Genomic DNA, 22303 nt, shown 5'->3' with positions numbered 1-22303 from the left:
TGCTGTGTGGGTAGCTCTGATGTGTGGGTAGCTCTGATGTGTGGGTAGCTCTGATGTGTGGCTAGCTCTGGTGTGTGGGTAGGTTTGCTGTGTGGGTAGCTCTGATGTGTGGGTAACACTGGTGTGTGGGTAGCTCTGATGTGTGGGTAGCTCTGGTGTGTGGGTAGTTCTGTGTGGGTAGCTCTGATGTGTGGGTAGCTCTGATGTGTGGGTAGCTCTGGTGTGTGGGTAGCTCTGGTGTGTGGGTAGCTCTGGTGTGTGGGTAGCTCTGGTGTGTGGGTAGCTCTGATGTGTGGGTAGCTCTGGTGTGTGGGTAGTTCTGTGTGGGTAGCTCTGGTGTGTGGGTAGCTCTCATGTGTGGGTAGTTCTGGTGTGTGGGTAGCTCTGGTGTGTGGGTAGCTCTGGTGTGTGGGTAGCTCTGGTGTGTGGGTAGCTCTGGTGTGTGGGTAGCTCTGGTGTGTGGGTAGTTCTGTGTGGGTAGTTCTGATGTGTGGGTAGCTCTGGTGTGTGGGTAGCTCTGGTGTGTGGGTAGCTCTGATGTGTGGGTAGTTCTGGTGTGTGGGTAGCTCTGATGTGTGGGTAGTTCTGATGTGTGGGAAGATCTTTCCTTTGGGTACTTAAGGTGTGGGTAAATCAAATATGACGGTTAGATCTTTTTGTGGGTAGCACTCTGCGGGTAACTTTGATGTTATCATTTTAGTCAAGAGTAAAAGAACTTTAAGAAATTTCTTCACTTCACAGTGGGATGAAGGGTTATTCTAGTGGGTTGTTGACCTGAGTGATAGGGTCACACAGGTCATTCACACAAGTCTGGCGTTGTTGACCTGAGTGATAGGGTGACACAGGTCAGTCACACAAGCCTGGGGTTGTTGACCTGAGTGATAGGGTGACACAGGTCAGTCTCACAAGCCTGGGGTTGTTGACCTATAGGGTGACACAGGTCAGTCACACAAGCCTGGGGTTGTTGACCTATAGGGTGACACAGGTCAGTCACACAAGTCTGGGGTTGTTGACCTATAGGGTGACACAGGTCAGTCACACAAGCCTGGGGTTGTTGACCTGAGTGATAGGGTGACACAGCTCAGTCACACAAGCCTGGGGTTGTTGACCTATAGGGTGACACAGGTCAGTCACACAAGCCTGGGGTTGTTGACCTGAGTGATAGGGTGACACAGGTCAGTCACACAAGCCTGGGGTTGTTGACCTATAGGGTGACACAGGTCAGTCACACAAGCCTGGGGTTGTTGACCTGAGTGATAGGGTGACACAGGTCAGTCACACAAGCCTGGGGTTGTTGACCTATAGGGTGACACAGGTCAGTCACACAAGCCTGGGGTTGTTGACCTGAGTGATAGGGTGACACAGGTCAGTCACACAAGTCTGGGGTTGTTGACCTATAGGGTGACACAGGTCAGTCACACAAGCCGTGGGGTTGTTGACCTGAGTGATAGGGTGACACAGGTCAGTCACACAAGCCTGGGGTTGTTGACCTATAGGGTGACACAGCTCAGTCACACAAGCCTGGGGTTGTTGACCTATAGGGTGACACAGGTCAGTCACACAAGCCTGGGGTTGTTGACCTATAGGGTGACACAGGTCAGTCACACAAGCCTGGGGTTGTTGACCTATAGGGTCACACAGGTCATTCACACAAGTCTGGCGTTGTTGACCTGAGTGATAGGGTGACACAGGTCAGTCTCACAAGCCTGGGGTTGTTGACCTATAGGGTGACACAGGTCAGTCACACAAGCCTGGGGTTGTTGACCTATAGGGTGACACAGGTCAGTCACACAAGCCTGGGGTTGTTGACCTATAGGGTGACACAGGTCAGTCACACAAGCCTGGGGTTGTTGACCTGAGTGATAGGGTGACACAGGTCAGTCTCACAAGCCTGGGGTTGTTGACCTATAGGGTGACACAGGTCAGTCACACAAGCCTGGGGTTGTTGACCTGAGTGATAGGGTGACACAGGTCAGTCACACAAGTCTGGGGTTGTTGACCTGAGTGATAGGGTGACACAGGTCAGTCACACAAGCCTGGGGTTGTTGACCTATAGGGTGACACAGGTCAGTCTCACAAGCCTGGGGTTGTTGACCTGAGTGATAGGGTGACACAGGTCAGTCTCACAAGCCTGGGGTTGTTGACCTATAGGGTGACACAGGTCAGTCACACAAGCCTGGGGTTGTTGACCTATAGGGTGACACAGGTCAGTCACACAAGCCTGGGGTTGTTGACCTATAGGGTGACACAGGTCAGTCACACAAGCCTGGGGTTGTTGACCTGAGTGATAGGGTGACACAGGTCAGTCTCACAAGCCTGGGGTTGTTGACCTATAGGGTGACACAGGTCAGTCACACAAGCCTGGGGTTGTTGACCTGAGTGATAGGGTGACACAGGTCAGTCACACAAGCCTGGGGTTGTTGACCTATAGGGTGACACAGGTCAGTCACACAAGTCTGGGGTTGTTGACCTATAGGGTGACACAGGTCAGTCACATAAGTCTGGGGTTGTTGACCTATAGGGTGACACAGGTCAGTCACACAAGTCTGGGGTTGTTGACCTATAGGGTGACACAGGTCAGTCACATAAGTCTGGGGTTGTTGACCTATAGGGTGACACAGGTCAGTCACACAAGTCTGGGGTTGTTGACCTATAGGGTGACACAGGTCAGTCACACAAGCCGTGGGGTTGTTGACCTGAGTGATAGGGTGACACAGCTCAGTCACACAAGCCTGGGGTTGTTGACCTATAGGGTGACACAGGTCAGTCACACAAGTCTGGGGTTGTTGACCTATAGGGTGACACAGGTCAGTCACATAAGTCTGGGGTTGTTGACCTATAGGGTGACACAGGTCAGTCACACAAGCCTGGGGTTGTTGACCTGAGTGATAGGGTGACACAGGTCAGTCACACAAGCCTGGGGTTGTTGACCTATAGGGTGACACAGGTCAGTCACACAAGCCTGGGGTTGTTGACCTGAGTGATAGGGTGACACAGGTCAGTCACACAAGCCTGGGGTTGTTGACCTATAGGGTGACACAGGTCAGTCACACAAGCCTGGGGTTGTTGACCTGAGTGATAGGGTGACACAGGTCAGTCACACAAGCCTGGGGTTGTTGACCTGAGTGATAGGGTGACACAGGTCAGTCACATAAGTCTGGGGTTGTTGACCTATAGGGTGACACAGGTCAGTCACACAAGCCGTGGGGTTGTTGACCTATAGGGTGACACAGCTCAGTCACACAAGCCTGGGGTTGTTGACCTATAGGGTGACACAGGTCAGTCACACAAGCCTGGGGTTGTTGACCTGAGTGATAGGGTGACACAGGTCAGTCACACAAGTCTGGGGTTGTTGACCTATAGGGTGACACAGGTCAGTCACACAAGCCTGGGGTTGTTGACCTGAGTGATAGTTTGACACAGGTCAGTCACACAAGCCTGGCGTTGTTGACCTATAGGGTGACACAGGTCATTCACACAAGGCTGGGGTTGTTGACCTATAGGGTGTCACAGGTCAGTCACACAAGCCTGAGGTTGTTGACCTGAGTGATAGGGTGACACAGGTCAGTCACACAAGCCTGGGGTTGTTGACCTATAGGGTGACACAGGTCAGTCACACAAGTCTGGCGTTGTTGACCTGAGTGATAGGGTGACACAGGTCAGTCTCACAAGCCTGGGGTTGTTGACCTATAGGGTGACACAGGTCAGTCACACAAGCCGTGGGGTTGTTGACCTGAGTGATAGGGTGACACAGGTCAGTCACACAAGTCTGGGGTTGTTGACCTATAGGGTGACACAGGTCAGTCACACAAGTCTGGGGTTGTTGACCTATAGGGTGACACAGGTCAGTCACACAAGCCTGGCGTTGTTGACCTATAGGGTGACACAGGTCATTCACACAAGCCTGGGGTTGTTGACCTATAGGGTGACACAGGTCAGTCACACAAGCCTGGGGTTGTTGACCTATAGGGTCACACAGGTCAGTCACACAAGCCTGGGGTTGTTGACCTGAGTGATAGGGTGACACAGGTCAGTCACACAAGCCTGGGGTTGTTGACCTGAGTGATAGGGTGACACAGGTCAGTCACACAAGCCTGGGGTTGTTGACCTATAGGGTGACACAGGTCAGTCACACAAGCCTGGGGTTGTTGACCTGAGACATAGGGTGACACAGGTCAGTCACACAAGCCTGGGGTTGTTGACCTATAGGGTGACACAGGTCAGTCACACAAGTCTGGGGTTGTTGACCTGAGTGATAGGGTGACACAGGTCAGTCACACAAGCCTGGGGTTGTTGACCTATGGGGTGACACAGGTCAGTCACACAAGCCTGGGGTTGTTGACCTGAGTGATAGGGTGACACAGGTCAGTCTCACAAGCCTGGGGTTGTTGACCTATAGGGTGACACAGGTCAGTCACACAAGCCTGGGGTTGTTGACCTATAGGGTGACACAGGTCAGTCACACAAGTCGTGGGGTTGTTGACCTATAGGGTGACACAGGTCAGTCACACAAGTCTGGGGTTGTTGACCTGAGTGATAGGGTGACACAGGTCAGTCACACAAGCCTGGGGTTGTTGACCTTTGACCTGAATGATAGGGTGACACGGGGGTTCGATGATGTTCATGTCTGGACGTGTTTAATTAATGAGGCTCTTAAAACAGCAACACAATTTTTTTGTTATTTTCAGAAGATGAATGTGATGTTGCGACATTAACAAAAACTATGCGAACTTTAATATTTTTGAAACAAAAAAACTGTGCGAATCTAAAAATGTTTGATAGTAAAAACCCATTTTTTTCAATCCAGAACAAGAAAAACTGACCATACAATTTTAATGCGTGTCTATGAACTGTGTCAAAAATCATTAGTTTGCTGACTATGTACTGAGTTAATTACTGGGTCGTTAGGTTGTGTCAATTATCTTTAATTACGGACAGTCTTTACTTGGAAGATAAGAGAAACCGTCATTGGTTTAGTTTATTGAGTTGGATAACTGACAACACACGCCAAACCAACCTATCTACTAAAACCAAATGACCACACACTCCCAACCTGTCTACTACCACCAAATGACCACACACTCCCAACCTATCTACTACCACCAAATGACCACACACTCCCAACCAACCTATCTACTACCACCAAATGACCACACACTACCAACCTATCTACTACCACCAAATGACCACACACTCCCAACCTATCTACTACCACCAAATGACCACACACTCCCAACCTATCTACTACCACCAAATGACCACACACTCCCAACCTATCTACTACCACCAAATGACCACACACTCCCAACCTATCTACTACCACCAAATGACCACACACTCCCAACCTATCTACTAGCACCAAATGACAACACACTCCCAACCTATCTACTACCACCAAATGACCACACATTCCCAACCTATCTACTACCACCAAATGACCACACACTCCCAACCTATCTACTACCACCAAATGACCACACACTCCCAACCAACCTATCTACTACCACCAAATGACGACACACTCCCAACCTATCTACTACCACCAAATGACCACACACTTCCAACCTATCTACTACCACCAAATGACCACATACTCCCAACCTATCTACTACCACCAAATGACCACACACTCCAAACCAACCTATCTACTACCACCAAATGACCACACACTTCCAACCTATCAACTACCACCAAATGACCACACATTCCCAACCTATCTACTACCACTAAATGACCACACACTCCCAACCTATCTACTACCACCAAATGACCACACACTCCAAACCAACCTATCTACTACCACCAAATGACCACACACTCCCAACCTATCTACTACCACCAAATGACCACACACTCCCAACCTATCTACTACCACCAAATGACCACACACTCCCAACCTATCTACTACCACCAAATGACCACACACTACCAACCTATCTACTACCACTAAATGACCACACACTCCCAACCTATCTACTACCACCAAATCACCACCCACTCCCAACCTATCTACTACCACCAAATGACCACACACTCCCAACCTATCTACTACCACCAAATGACCACATACTCCCACTAAACCTACCTTGTACCACTCAGTGCCCATGTCTCCCCATACTTGTATCGTCTTTAAAAACACCCCACCAGTAGAAAAAAAGCCGAGCGGTAAATTGATATGACGCTCTACTGTAGGCAGTACTGAGAAAATTAGACTAAAGTTTTGCTGGAACACTTCGCTAAATCGCCATCAGACCTTCAATGGATTTTAAGGTAGCGTAGATTCAATAAAAAGAGATTTCTTTTTCTCACGTCTAAAATGTTTTAGGTTTTAAAATTTGGTTTTTGGATAAGAGGTCGTGAAATATGGAATGTTAGAATTTTGTTTAGTGGAAATAAATGTATGTATTGGTTTTGTATTTTTGAATTACTGATTGCTGGGTTGGAGGCTACTGCTAATGTTCTTTATTTCCTCAAAGGAATGATCGGGATGTATTTTTATTTTTATCGTGGAAAAAATCGAAATCAAGATTTTGACAAATTTCAAAGTGCTACATCTTCCTAAGTCAGAATGAACACATTTTTGGAATATTGTCTGTATTTTTCTGTGTGTATTCGTGTGTTTGTGTGTGTGAATGTGTATGTGGTGTGAATATGTGGCAACGGAGTTGGCCTATAGATGAAGATTTGTAATCTTGTAAAAATCAAAAACGAGATTTTGACAAATCGGGACGTACTCTAAGAACTTTTCGTCTCATCGTGTTTTCTAGCGAAAAGAACATTTTTTTGTCACAGACTTCTATATTTCTACAGCCGAATCCCACCGGAAATGGCTTATCAACCCTTACTGTTATAAAAGAATATACGAGAAAAGGAAGCTTACTCTCGCCTTTATATCATATTTTCATAAATCAAGATTCTAAGAACCTTTAAAATACATGTTTTCTCGAAAAAAAAACGTTTTTGTGGTACTTTTTGTAATTTGATCATTTAATTTAAAAATATAATGTTTTAAGAACCATCATGTTTCCCCCTAATTAGATGAGAGTTGGGGGAGGGAATGTAAGGTTGGGTGTTAGAATTGTAAATGATTGGACATTTATGGTAAACAAACCAAGTGTAAGCTGATGTGTTGGACATTACAGGCTGTGTTAAGTGGCGGTCATCTTGTCAGCTAGTTGACCATTAGCCTTCGACTCTACCAGCCAGAGAACTATAATGAGGACGAGAGTCTAGCTCATTGTCTCCCCACCACAAGAGGACACCCCCTTGACCGCTGGTCACGTGGTTAATTCAGTTTAGTTCAGCAGATTAGTGGCAATGATTTTCTGAAAGCATTGCGAGACGGCGGGGAAACATTTCAATACCGAACACACTTAGCCAGGGTACACAACTCGGCTGACGAGCTTTACAGGGAGAGAACTCTCCTATTTTCGGTCCCTGGCCACATATCCTTGCCTATACCGGGATCTTACAAAAATCTGGCTACAAAAGGCCGGCAAAAATACCTTACTTCTTCCTGCATGGTTCCATAACATTAAAAAATATTTTATTTAAAAACTAGTTTTTCAAGATAAAATAAAAGCTTTTCGACAGCTTCTTAACAGTAAAGAAAGAACGACAGAAATATTTTTAATGACAAAAGGTATTTAATTTCCCGTCAATAGATTTTTGTAACAAGAAAATAAAAAAAAAACTAAATCTGACATCAATCCCTAGCTATTCTTTCTTTTCTTTATTTTTTTTTTTTTTTTTTTTTTTTGTACTTTCAAAACTTTAAAATTGAGTTCAAGATTTGAATGAAATATTTTGTTTTTCTCAATTATCGAACTTAAAAATGGGATTTGGCTATCAAGTATAATTGGTATTTTTTGACCCTGTTTTCAAGTCTAAATAAACCTGAAATTGCTCTCTGTTAATATTGAATTCATTTTTTTCTACTTTTAATCAAAATTCTTTATTTTATAAATAACATTCTTTGTAGAACCAGACCAGCTTCCTCCATTGTCTGGAAGAACTCGTATGTTAGAGCAACCATTTCTAAATAAAATTCACGTGGAGATAAATTAAGAAACAGCTCCAACCGGAAGTGTATTTTAGACCGGAACTCGACGAAATCCTCCAGGATTTCTAAGGAATTCTGGGACCAAATTTTAGCATCAGTTACCGAAAACAACCGTAGGTCATTAATCTTAGCGAGAAGATCTCTCGCGACTTTATTTAGAACTTCCTGATCCTTTGAACAACTTATTTTAGTATCGCAATATGTATAGTGAGGTGTAGACTACGTTGACTGGTGATCTTTTGTCTGACCTCTAATCTTCGGGTTGGGCTTTTATATTCTAATTTGGAATAGTTCGGACCTTTGGGTTAAAAGTTCAACTTTAATATTTAAATTTTGTAATCGTCCCGACAAGTAGGTCAAACATAAGTATTCACGTGTAGGCATCGTCTAGATCTTTAGGTAAACTGTCGTCTGCTGTAGTTCTCCATCCCTGTGGAGGGTGGGGTGTGGGTAGCTGAGGGTAAACTTCAGTGACAGGAGATCCGTCTTAGAAGATCCCAGGAAAGACAACTCAACCATCCGTTGTAGTCCTCTCACTTTTACAGGCCATCATGGGACTTAACTCTCTGGGGCTTGACTAGATCCCTTTCAATAGGTTTCAATGTTTCACCAATCAACATTAAGCTTGAGTGTGAGTAGCTTCTACTTTTGAACCAAGAAACAATTAAAACGAGTAAAAAACAGGTCAGGAACTGTACTCAGATCCTTATTGTTTACATTTATGGCATGGGTTGTGTTGACGTCAAAAAACTAGGAGCACATTCAGTAAACAGCAGGTCAAAGATCTTTTGGCTGTCACGGCTGGGTTAAAAGGTAAATCAGTTGCAATACAGGTAACCGTGTACATACTTTCAAAGGTATTTAGTCTGCCACATGCTGAATGGTGTTTACAGTCAAACAAATATTAATACTAGTCAATGGTCCGTCCCACGTCCGTGGGTAGATTGTTAGTTACGTTAAATCTTTGTCAATAAAAGCATGAATGTATTTTTCTGATTGAGATGTAAGCATCCTATTGTCCAATGTTGTCGATACCACCTTTACCATCACCATCTAAGTTACCAGCCTTATGGCAGCCTACCATCCAGCACTCTTGCACCATCTAGTCCCACAAATCTCTATTTTCCTCTATACTTTTAGTTGACATCGCTGTCTGTTTAGCATATCGTGATATATCTGGTCAACAAATTTCTTCGACTAGGATTTCATTCCCAAAACACCATAAGAAAGCTTTTAAAAATTAACTCCCCTGCCCCTGGAATTAACTCCCTTGCTGGTCGCTTCCTCTGCGGTTTTAAAGCGGATTAAATTAGATCAAATTTTATTTTCACACAAGTGTCTTGTGGAAAAAAAAACGTGGATTGGCCAGATAAATGTAAGCCATATTGGGCCATGTTTTTATGCCTGGCAAGTACCACACGCAATGTTCGCCAGATTTTTTATACAATTTATTTTGGCCATCTCGTGAATCGCAGACTTCTTATCAAAAAGATTACACATTAACTAAAAGCTCGGCGTAAACAAGGTTTTCATCATCAATAAGGCATAAGTGTGGGTTCGTTGTTAACATTCAGCAATATGAATCATTAATATTCGCCCATAATTAGAGTTCTTGCGGACATGCATCTTGCCTTTTAAAATTGACAAGTTTTGCGTTAATAAAATGTGTATCTTGTAAACAAATTAGAGAACTAAGAGCACATTAATGAAATATGTATATTGGAAGGTGAATGGATGAGGCGTAAAATAAAATATATCTTGGAGAGTGTAGATCATTAAATTAATGGGAAAACCATTTATAATTAATCTTTTTGCCGATGGCGTGAACTTGTAGTCTATGCAGGCTTGGATGTTTGTTTATGTTTGCTGTTAGCTTGAGTGCTAACATGCTTGTGGACTGCCCACTGTCATGTCAATGTGCTGACCACTGTCATGTCAGTGAGCTGACCACTGTCATGTCTGTAAGCTGACCAATTCCATGTCAGTGCGTTGACCACTAATCTGCGGGAGACTTTATTCGGGGGGGGGGGGGGGGCGGACACTTAAAAGTATATATTTTCTATATAAATTTCATTTAGTTCGACGGGGGGGGGGGGGGGCGGTAGAGTTTTTTCGGGGGGGGGGGGGGCGGAAGATGCCTGGAAGAAACTCTGAGCAACACATAACTTAACGCAATTAATTGTTTCAGCCACGTTTAATGCCTGTCTTCTATAACATCAACATGTAGTTTGATTCAGCAACGAGCTAGATAAAATAAATGTCTGATGACGACAAAAAAAAACTCAGATTTTTCGAGAGTTTTTTAAGTTCATCTCAAATAACAAATGGCTAGAATATTGGATAAAATGTTTATGTTTCATTATGTCCATTAACTCAATCCTCATTAGGAGAAAGTAATTTTTTATATTCTATCTTAATGCTCGTTTAATAATTATAATTTTAATTACCAGTAATTACACTAATTACACAAACGTCGTGACGTTCAAATGTTCTTCTACTTTCAGACACCATTACTGTAGTGTCACCACCTCCTCACACTTTTGTGTAACCACCTTCTCACATTTTTGTGTCACCACCATCTCAGACTTTTGTGTCACCACCACCTCACACTTTTGTGTCACCACCTTCTCACACTTTTGTGTCACAAAATTCTCACACTTTTGTGTCACCACCTTCTCACACTTTTGTGTCACCACCTTCTCACACATTTGTGTGACCACCTTCTCACTCTTTTGTGTCACCACCTTCTCACATTTTGTGTCAGCACCTACTTACACTTTTGTGTCACCACCTTCTCACACTTTTGTGTCACCACCTTCTCACACTTTTGTGTCACCACCTTCTCACACTTTTGTGTCACCACCTTCTTACACTTTTGTGTCACTACCTTCTCACCCTTTTGAGTCACCACTGGCAGAGTTTCTTCCAGGCATCTCTTCGGGGGGGCGAAGCCCCCCCGAAAATTTTTTACAGCCCCCCCGAACGAAATGACATTTATATATTTTATATAGAAAATATATACTTTTAACAGTGTCCGCCCCCCCGAAGAAAGTTTACCGCCCCCCCGAAGATTTCAAGTGCCCCCCCGGAGAAAAAAGTCTGGAAGAAACACTGACCACTGGTATCACTACTACCTCATGTAAATTGTACTTGTTTATACCCTACAGTTGTTCCAGTTCTTAACATCACCTTGTGTCACCTCCAGTGTCACCATTAAACCACGTATCACCTTAATATTTATACCACGTGGGTATATATTTGCAAGAACATCGCTCATCTAAACGTGAAATGTACAAGAGATCCAACTACCTATTAAGTGCAATCTACATGTTCCACTTGGTCTCTTGATTTGATCCAATCACTATGCGTTCTACGAACACCATCAGCGCATGCGCGCACAGAGGTGTTGATATAATAACCTTTAAATTGGGTTAAACGACTGACCGCTGGTCACTTGATTGATTGCTGGCCCGTGAACCAGCCGCTAATGAAGGCAACGAAATCTACGTCTTGGAGATGACCCGGAAGTAAAGGATACAATTTACACTGACTTCTGGGCGCGTAATTACGTTTAATTGTGTTACTGTTGTGGGTCAGGGTCGGGGAGGGAGGTAGGATGGGGGTGCTGTATTTTGTTTGGTCTATTATATACACTAGCAGAGAGAAAGTATGTGGTGTCAGGTGTCATCAGTAGTGCATTGGTGTATGGTGTCTGTGGCACATACGATGACGTCACCCTCAGTGATGTCTGAGTTATCTCTCCCACAGTACGTGCGTCCTTCCCCTCCCCCAATCCCGGGAAGAAAATATAAAAGATATAATTTATTTAAAAATATAAAGATATATCTTCCTAAACCAGGTATTACAAGCTCTCCCCCTCACCCCCCCCCCCCTCCCGTGAGAAAAATATCTGAAAGAAACCTTGAGTGATGTACGAACTGATCATAAAGCAAAATTTGTTTTTAGGCGTAATATGTTATTCAAATTGACCGTTACGTTAAGTATATATTTAGCCAAACCACAACAGTAATGTTTGATTGGTCTCTCAATGTCACGTGGTATTTTATAGAGCTATAAATAACTTGGAGGAGAAGATCCGGGGGCGGAGAAAGTGTCTTCATATGCAAATTGTCTCTTTCACGTTTTGTACTCTGTCGGTTCGCAAGTAGAGGACGGATGTGACGTAGCTGGTTAATCAAATTTGTGCGTTAGTTCGGTCTGGTGCTAAATAACAGGACGCTGGAGCAGCTAAATTTAATCTGGACGGTGGGGTCAGGCCAGACATGTGGGAGGGGGCACGTGTTATACTGTCAGGGTCGGAGACTGGTCAGCTTTATAGAGGAGGGGAGTTGATATATTATGCTGTCAATGTTGTATGAAGTAAGTGTTAGTGAGGTGGACCAGTGGACCACACAAATTATGTGTCTGGTCTTTAAGTTACACATATAGGCAACGGGTGGGACGGCGTGGTCGGATGGTAGAGCACACGAAGATGAGTCGAATATTTTGAGTTCGGATCTCGGGCTCGAGTTCGTAGAACCTGACTGAGTCCACCAAGCTCGGGTACCTGACTCACGTTAGGGAAAGTAGTAGCAGTTAGACATAGTGATATATATATATATATATATACATATATATATATATATATATATATATATATATATATATATATATATATATATATATATATATATATATATATATATATATATATATATATATATATATATATATATATATATATATATATATATACGGTGGTTTGATCGACTCCCCATGATAAAATGCTGCCTTCGCCACTGTATGCTATAATTTATAGTGTGGTTTGGCGCGGAGAAATTTGTTACTGATATACCATATATTTCGGCATATAAGACGACTACCCTCCCCCACCCACCCACCCACCCACCCACAAACACCCACATACGACAAGCACCTGTTAAAAGAAGACCCACACTCTCCTCCCCCCCCCCGCCATCCATTCACAAACCGATAATAATTACATAATTATCTGCTACAGAATTCGGGATGTAGGTTCATGAGATATGGTCTGACTGACAACAATGGCTGTATGTTGAATTACGTGGTAGACATACGGTGACCGGTGGTGACCTAGGGTTACTTTGACCGATGGTGACCTAGGGTTACTTTCACCGGTGGTGACCTAGGGTTACTTTCACTGGTGTTGACCTTTGATGACGTATATACTACCTTTCGAATATCCATACCACTACCATGAAAAAAAAAAGATATTTCTGGTTTTAAAATCTGTAAAGTTGTCTTAAACTTATTTTATTTTAATATTTTTTTCTCTACAAGTTGAAAGTTGCAGAGATAAACCGGAAGCGATGGCACGTCGAACTTGTCAGCGTAAAAATTTAATTTCGTATTTTTCAAAAGCTGTGATTTTATTTTCTCTCACTTTTCCTGGAGTTAAGCTTGTGTCTGCTAGAGACAACTCACGACTGGTGATATTAGCGCTACATGCGTGTTCACCATTGGCTTCACTATACATCACGCGACAGAAATTGTGGAGAGATCAATGGAGATGTTATAGTGTTCTCGTGTCTTGTACATTAAATCAATTCGTAATTAATTTTTGTAGGCGTAGGATTTATATTTAAATATCTTAATCTAAAACAATAATTTAGTTTATAGTTTTTTTCCCCGCAAAAATTCATTGACGTATTAGTTATTTCCCTTTAATCGAAACGAGAGTTACGGTCACTGTTTGCATGATCTTAGATGTGGGTGATTTCCCCTGCGGTCGCCAGCCATGTTTTAGACTAAGATTCCGGGAACATTATTGTCAACGGGTTTCGTGACCGCGCGATCCCTTAAAAAATTACAACTGATTGGGAACTCGTGACCCCTAAGTGGAGACTAACGGGTTAAAGTTGACCCCCTGTGTTAGGGGTCATGGCCTGACCCCAGCTGTGTCTCCTAATCTCACGGCATCACTGGGTATGAAGAGTTCATCTCCGGCCCGCGGGAGTTAAAAAAAAACAAACACCTCTGACATTTAAGTTGTTCTAGTTTGGGAGGAGTGTGTTTGGTTCATTCAAGTCATCACTCCTACCTGCCCCTCCCCCCAACACACACACCACTCAACAAAAAGTTTTATAATACACATTTACACTTTCCTACATACCCCCACACAGTTTTCCACCCACACTTTCTAATACCACCCCCACCACCACCCACCACCACACACCACTCAACAAAATATTTGGGGTCGGCGTGGTCGAGTCGGTAAAGCTCATGGTTGCTAAACCGAAAAAGTCTCGAGTTCGAACCCTCGGGCAGATGAGGCTCGTTAGCTGGGAACAGCCACTCTTCTAGGAGAGACAACTCCAAACTTAAACAACTGCTGCCTTGCAGTTTGTTCTTGGTTGGACAAAGGCTATGGAAGCAAATCCAAAAAGAAAAGCAGGCTGAAATCGGAGTCAATGGCCTCAATGGCGCATAACCAGTTGGCACGTAACGCTTAATTGTGTTGGAGGCGTGGTCGAGTCGGCAAAAAGCTCATGTTTGATAAATTCGAACAAAGTCTCGAGTTCAAACCCACTGGCTGATAAATCTCGATCCCCTTCAACACTAATAATTAAGAACGAAGAAGAAGAAGAAGAACAAAATATTTTATAATACAAATTTACATTCTCCTACATACCCCCCTCCACAATAATTTTCCACCCACACTTTGCAATACCACCCCACCACCACCCACCCCCTCTCAGACGTTCAGCTCCAATACATCCCCACCCTCCCACATCAAACTCCCCGTTTTTTTTCTTGTCATAACCACAACCTTTAAAATTCCCTCCTCCCCCACCCCTACATACATTGTAACCCGAGTTTCCTACCCCCCCCCCCTTTTCCACAAATGCAACTCTAACCCCCCCCCCCCCCCATCCCATACACCTCTTCCCACACACACCTTAGCTCCCCCACCCCTGTAAACCCCACCCCCACAAGTAAGTTCAAAATCTAAAAATGTCATCGATCGAGGGTGGGGGTGGGGGTGGGGGTGGGAGAGCAGAGCAAGCACGAAGAAGCGCCCTAATAGGGGGAGGTAATCGAATTATAATTGAGAAAGACACCTCCGGCTTCATTTTCCACATCCGGGTTCTAGTTTCTATCTGGCGAAACGCGACGTCGTCCCCGGAAATAAGACGATTGTTTTAGCCTTTGGGCATGCGCAGCAGGAAAAGAAAGAATGGAGATTGTCAAACCTATCGTACGCTTATGGTAGCAAAATATCACGTCAGATTGCTAATAACAAAACGAAACTGTTTTAATTGAGCAGAAAAATTGTTGATTTGTCGTGCCAAATTTTTTTAAATACATCGAAATCTCAATTATTAATTCATGAATTCTCCATAAATCTGTTACAGGACTTTAAAATCCCAAGGACAATTAAGCTTTAGAAAATAAGTTGGTTTATCGTTTCCGCGCCCTACTGAGTTTGATTTCCGGTTTCTAAAAATAGTTGCTGTAGTACAACTCAGGAGAATAGACGAGGGTTTTGGCTGTTTAATGTTTCAGTCCCCGCTGGGTTAGGGTTTGGCTTTCAACATTAAAATCTCCGGGGTATTCGCTCAAACAAATTAACTCACTAGTTCCATTGTGTGAGGGTTTAATATTTTGGCGAGCATAACTGGCAAGTAGCTAGAAGTAGATTGATGAGAAAATGACAAACTGGCAAGTAGCTAGAAGTAGATTGATTAGAAAACGACACTGGCAAAAGTAGATTGACTAGAAAAGGACAAACTGGCAAGTAAATACAAGTAGATTGATTAGAAAATGACAAACTGGCAAGTAAATGCAAGTAGATTGACTAGAAAATGACAAACTGGCAAAGCAGATTGACTAGAAAATGACAGACTGGCAAGTAAATACAAGTAGATTGACTAGAAAATGACAAGCTGGCAAGTAGCTACACGTAGATTGATGAGAAAATGACAAACTGGCAAGTAGCTAGAAGTAGATTGATTAGAAAACGACACTGGCAAAAGTAGATTGACTAGAAAAGGACAAACTGGCAAGTAAATACAAGTAGATTGATTAGAAAATGACAAACTGGCAAGTAAATGCAAGTAGATTGACTAGAAAATGACAAACTGGCAAAGCAGATTGACTAGAAAATGACAGACTGGCAAGTAAATACAAGTAGATTGACTAGAAAATGACAAGCTGGCAAGTAGCTACACGTAGATTGATTAGAAAATGACAAACTGGCAAGTAGGTACAAGTAGATTGACTAGAAGATGACATTCTCAGTTTTAAAATCTCCCCATTCCTAGCAAAAGCAGTCCTGGTCTTTAAATATCTCTGATTTTCTAGATTTACCGTATCATGCGCCATGAAAAGCTAAGATTAAAACGTCTTACATTGCATTATTAGCGATAATTAGCAAATTATTTTCCGGACTTCCATTTGTCGTCAAACAAATCTAGCCACCACCCACGTGTTGTCTGTATTGTCACGTGACTACACTCGCAGACACGTGACTTAGAGGTTAATTAACCTTCTGGGAGAATTGATTCATTTAGCCACCTGTCTCCACGCACGTCGATAAGTTTTAAGATTATTTTTGAAGACATGTTTCTCGCTTTGTCTTTCAACGGGGACCATACATTGCCTTTGTTGATGGGTTTCTAAAACCAAACGAACGAAAAGTAATTTATATAGAAAACGTATACTTTTACCAGTGTCCGCCCCCCCCCCCCCCTGGAAAATGTTAATCGCCCCGCCGAAAATACTATTCCCCCCCCCCCCCCCGGAGAAAAAAGTCTGGAAGAAGTCTGAATTTTTCAAAATTAATTATATTAAATTTTATGTACAGCCCATTCGTTTATTATAGTGTTAGACCAATCAGCACTACTTCTAAAATTAATGTCCCGTTGACCTATTGACCCCTGTCCGTTTGACCTATTTATCCGTGGAATAAGTACTGCTGACCTAAAGCCAATATTGTCTGGCGTCAACCACATCACGTGACCCAAACGTCTCTAATGTTAGACTAGACTTGGACTGGACTTGGCATTTTACTTCTTTTCAGATTATTCAATGAGACATTCAAAATAACCAGATTATTAGACATTAGAATCAGTGGCGTAGCGAGGTCGGGTGTCACCCGGTGCGGCACTTAATGGTGTCACCCCCCCCCCAGAGGAGTAGCGACCCTTCCCGGGGACAAACTTTCAATTTTCGATTTGTACCCCCCCCCCTCAAACTTTCGATTTGCACCTCTTAAAAGACTCGAATTAATCACTTAATTAAGTGGAATTATCATTTTTCTCTATATACTTTGCTATTATTTGCCTTGGTGTCACCCCCTAAATGGTGTCACCCGGTGCGGCCCCCCCCCCCTCTCCCCTCGCTACGCCACTGATTAGAATAAAACACAAATTTCACACACAAGTTTATGCTATTTTTAAGAATAGAAACCTCTTCCAGAGTAACTGTCCCCGCACCCCGATTATCTGCGCCCTCCCCCCCCCCCCCCAATCACTGCCCCACCACTGAGTCACTGTCTCCCAACGAATCACTGCCAGAGTCCCTGCCTCGATTTACTGCCCCAGAGTCAGTGCCCACCGAGACGATGTTTCTAAGAATGAACACCACGTGAATCTCACATATCTTGTACTCTACTGGAATCTCCCTTCATCCTATTAGAACCAAATCTAATATTCCAAGAACGCGTGTGCGTGTTTAATTATTCCTGTTTTAAAGATTGAAACAATGGCCGGTATTTTAGCTGATCAATGATAGCACTGTATGCCCTGTTGTCTGTAAGAGTTCTATAATTAAACACGCTATTATGTCCGGTAAAAAAGGTGACGTATACAAAGGCACGTGCGTTTGTGTGAGTCGTAAATAGGTCAAGCAAAACACGGCATGCAGAAATTCAGGGCAAATGTGAGTTCACGTGTCAGTAACGTTCAGGGTGAAGGTCATTGAGCTAAACATTTTTTTTCTGTTTTTATTGGAGTTTTACAAGTTAGAATTATTTTGTTTGATTTTTGTTTGTATTGGAATTTTTAAACTCAAAATTGAACCGTTACTGATAAAGTGATTTTTTTCCAAACCACGCACATAGTGTTTTTTTTAATGACAAGACATTGATATTTTAGTCTAAATCTAATTAGCTTTTAAATAACATCAAAAATTAATAAAGCTGTATATTAACAAAAGGGGAAATAACTATTGTGGTAAGGATTCGTCGAGTGAAACGGTGTTCTTGAACTATGTGATCTTTTACACCAAGAAATAATACGTGTTATAACTTTTCTTGGAGACTTTATCGGTTTTGTTTTCGATTTTAAGCCATTGTTTAAGAACTAGTTTTTTTTAAAAAAAATACATGAGTTCTATTCATGCAAGCAAGTTGTACTTCATCTACTCGCGAAATGACGAGTTTGGATTCAATATTTATGTTAGGGTGCTTGCGGACTTAATTAAGATCGGCCGCTTTAGCAATAATGAATATTGCATTAATTGTTATTAAAAAATACAGCTACAATGTTACAATGTTACACTTTTTTTTCCTTTGATTGACCTACAGGCCTAGAGTAACAAAAGCATATTTGCTTTTGAATTCATTTCAATAAATATAACGATCATAGTAAGGTTTCATCCTCTACCTTTTAAAACCCATGAAACATTTTTTTTTCTTTATTTCCCATTTTGGTGCATTTAGAAGCTAAAAGTTTAAATTTAAGTCCATCAGCTATTTTTTCAATATATTAATTAAAGAAAAGTTAGTCTATGCGATGATTGTCGTTTTATTTTCCGCTAAGTCAACTTGTAAACGAAGTCATCTTTTGCTAAGTCGACTTTTAAACAAAGTCAACTGTCGCTAAGTCGACTTTTAAGCGAGGTCATCTTTCGCTAAGTCATCTTTCCCTAAGTCATCTTTCAAACAGTCATCTTGTGACGTCGGAGCATGTCCTATGAAAAAAGTGTACCGCGATATTCGAACGGCTGAGACCAAAGTAGACAAAAACCTTTTATTTATTGATCGTTTGCCCATTCAAAACATACAAAAAAACCTCAAATACACGTAGCACCTACTTCGCCTGACACCGGAGTGAAGAATTAGATCAAAAAATCATTAGTCGACAAAAATTCTTTGACCACACTAGAATAAACCTAACGATTCTATTAATTCAAATTTATATTGATTCAATATTGAAATTGTAAAATCTATTTTATAATAGTTTTTTTTAAATCCATTCTAACTAGTGACACTTTACAAATGTGTAGAAATGGGGCTGGGTTAAGTAAACATTTGTTTAGTGTTAAGATCTGCCAAAGCAATTGTTTCGGTCACGTGGTGAGGTGGGCCACCTTCTGTCTGTACAAGTTGTGTACACAGACCTGACAGGTACGCTGGTGCCGGGCCAGTGGTCCGATACATGTGGCCCGTGTGGCCCGATCCCACAATCCCCTGCGTGACACGGAAGCTGGCAACAAGAGCTGCTGGGAGAAGTCCTTATTGTTTGATCACGTGATCCGGTCATCTCCCCCAACTAAAAATGAACGCTAATTATATTGTTTAATTTGCCTATAATGAATCGATTGGTGGAATTATGGATTAATTGAATAACATGAAGTGCATTTCCACAGCTTTGTGATGGATATCTCGAGAGAAAAATTCCCACTATTTATTTTTAATTTAATGTCTTTACATAACATTATAATTATATTGTGTTTAAAATTCGATAAAGAAAATATTTTAATTTAATGTAAAACAGTAAACAGCGTTATATAAAAGTTAGATCTACAATTTAATGTAATCTATTGTTACATTTTAAATTGGCCTATTCAATTTCAATTTTCTGTTAATTTTTGTAAAGCAGAAAAAAAAATTTCTTCTTCTAATTTTAAGATTTTTTTTTTCTTTTCAGATAAAAAACAAAATGGCGGTTTCGCAGAATTTGTTACTACTGCTCGTTGCGGCTGTCGGCTGCTGCTCGTCTGCCAGCATCGCCGGTCAAGGTCAGGAAAAGCAGTTGACAAACCAAGGGTTATCTGCCCACAACTTGCAGAGCTGGGACGACTGGGTCAAGAAACGAAACGGGGCTCCCTGGGTCACTTCCGGCCTCTCTCGGGACAAGCTTCAGCAGTGGAAGGACTGGGCGTACAAGCGAGGCTTCGGTGACGTGGTGCCAGACGAGCAGTTCGGGACGCTGGACAAGACCCGCTTCCAGGGATGGAAGGACTGGGTGGCCAAGCGAGGGGACGGGAAAGGCTTCAGCGAGGCCAACAACGACGAGCTGCTACGGTGGAACAACATGAACAGCCTCCAGAGCTGGGAGGACATGATCAAACGACACTTTCCTTACGACTCGACGGGCCTCAACGGTTTAAACACGGGGGATCTCCAATCTTGGCAGGATTGGAACAAACGCTTCCAGACCTTCGGTGCACATTCTCTCGACAGCAATGGCGACCTCATGAGTTGGGGCGACGCTGAGAAGAGGTCTGCCGACAAGAGATTCAAAACATTGGGTGCTTTTGGTACTCATTCGATGGATGGGAACGACGATTTGATGAGTTGGGGGGAAAAGAAGTCTGCCGACAAGAGATTCAAAACATTGGGTGCTTTTGGTACTCATTCCGTAGATGGGAACAACGACGACTTAATGAGTTGGGGAGAAAAGAAATCTGCCGACAAGAGATTCAAAACATTGGGTGCTTTTGGTACTCATTCCATGGATGGGAACAACGACGATTTAATGAGTTGGGGGGAAAAGAAGTCTGCCGACAAGAGATTCAAAACATTGGGTGCTTTTGGTACTCATTCCGTGGATGGGAACAACGACGACTTAATGAGTTGGGGAGAAAAGAAGTCTGCCGACAAGAGATTCAAAACATTGGGTGCTTTTGGTACTCATTCCGTAGATGGGAACAACGACGACTTAATGAGTTGGGGGGAAAAGAAGTCTGCCGACAAGAGATTCAAAGCAGCAAGTGCTTTTGGTACTCATTCCGTAGATGGGAACAACGACGACTTAATGAGTTGGGGGGAAAAGAAGTCTGCCGACAAGAGATTCAAAACATTGGGTGCCTTTGGTACTCATTCCATGGATGGGAACGATGATTTGATGAGTTGGGGAGAAAAGAAATCTGCAGACAAACGATTCCAGAATTTAGGCGGTTTCGGAATGCATTCCCTGGACAACTCCGGTCACCTGACGAGCTGGGAGGACGGCGCCAAACGAACAGACGACAAACGACGACTGGTGCGTCTACCGCAAGCCTTCGGCAACCACAACAAGCTGTTTACCAGCGACCTCCAGGACTGGACGTCTTTCGACAGTTCCAAACGTAGCAAGGCTGACGCAGCAGTCAGGCAGTAGATTGTTTGCCAGCACAACTGTGTCCCCACCCCCCAGGGTTCACGTCCATCCACCCTGCGGGCTGCAGACGTTTTAAATTAAAACGCAAATAATTTATTTGTGTGTGTCAATGCGTCAGTGTTACCAGCAACTAAATAGACTCAGTTTATATTTCGTTACAATCCCTCTAATTTAGCACATTTTACTCGCACAAGAAATTTTTATGAAACTTTGAAACTCAAATAGCTCTGTCGTATTTTTAATTTCATACACAGTTTCGTGATACAAGCAGAAACTATTTCATCGAGATGACCCCAGAAAACTAATTACACTGTTTAACACTGTTTAACCTCAAACTTTGGTAATATCATGGGTTAAATTTATTTCCAAAATGTGTGTAATCTTTCCTCAGTTGTATTCATGCTTTGCCAGTTCCTGCGGTTTGCTTGGCTTTGTTGTTTATATAGCAACTAGATACACACTGTAACTATCCTGGTGTTCAGTGCATCCAAATAATACAAGCCTAAGTGCACCCAAATAATACAAGCCTAAGTCTAACCTTTGAGTTGATCCACTAAAACCCTAACCTCAGTTTAAACACTGTATACTCTGTAGCTATATTTTTGAAAATGAAACAACGTTTATTAAATAAAATGTGATTACCGCCTCTTGCCTTGTTGTTGATTTCACTGGCCAGATGCATTGTGGGTTGTATGTTTGTACTTAGGTGATTGGGATTGTGGGGTGTCAGCTTGTACTTAGGTGATTGGGATTGTGGGGTGTCAGCTTGCTCTGATGTGATTGGGATTGTGGAAGTCAATTTGCCCTCGGTGATTGGGATTGTGGGGTGTCAGCTTGCTCTGATGTGATTGGGATTGTGGGGTGTCAGCTTGCT

The 22303-nt window shown here is 42.8% G+C and overlaps 1 protein-coding gene across 1 annotated transcript in view; it reads left to right on the top strand.

The window, feature by feature from the left end:
* LOC131952808 (uncharacterized) overlaps positions 1-22075 on the top strand; it is a 31636-nt gene extending 9561 nt beyond the window's left edge. The window contains exon 2 of the mRNA XM_059315662.1: positions 19975-22075. Within this exon, the coding sequence (XP_059171645.1) occupies positions 19987-21429 (1443 nt within the window). The 5' untranslated portion in view covers positions 19975-19986 and the 3' untranslated portion in view covers positions 21430-22075. The remainder of the gene's footprint in view (positions 1-19974) is intronic.
* Positions 22076-22303: the final 228 nt, after the last annotated feature.

This window comes from Physella acuta, unplaced genomic scaffold, assembly GCF_028476545.2.
Source record: "Physella acuta isolate Inbredline_101_S28 unplaced genomic scaffold, ASM2847654v3 ptg000890l, whole genome shotgun sequence".
Lineage (NCBI taxonomy): Eukaryota > Metazoa > Mollusca > Gastropoda > Physidae > Physella > Physella acuta.
Note: the sequence above shows the minus strand (reverse complement) of the source record. Positions and strands in the feature narration are given on the sequence as shown.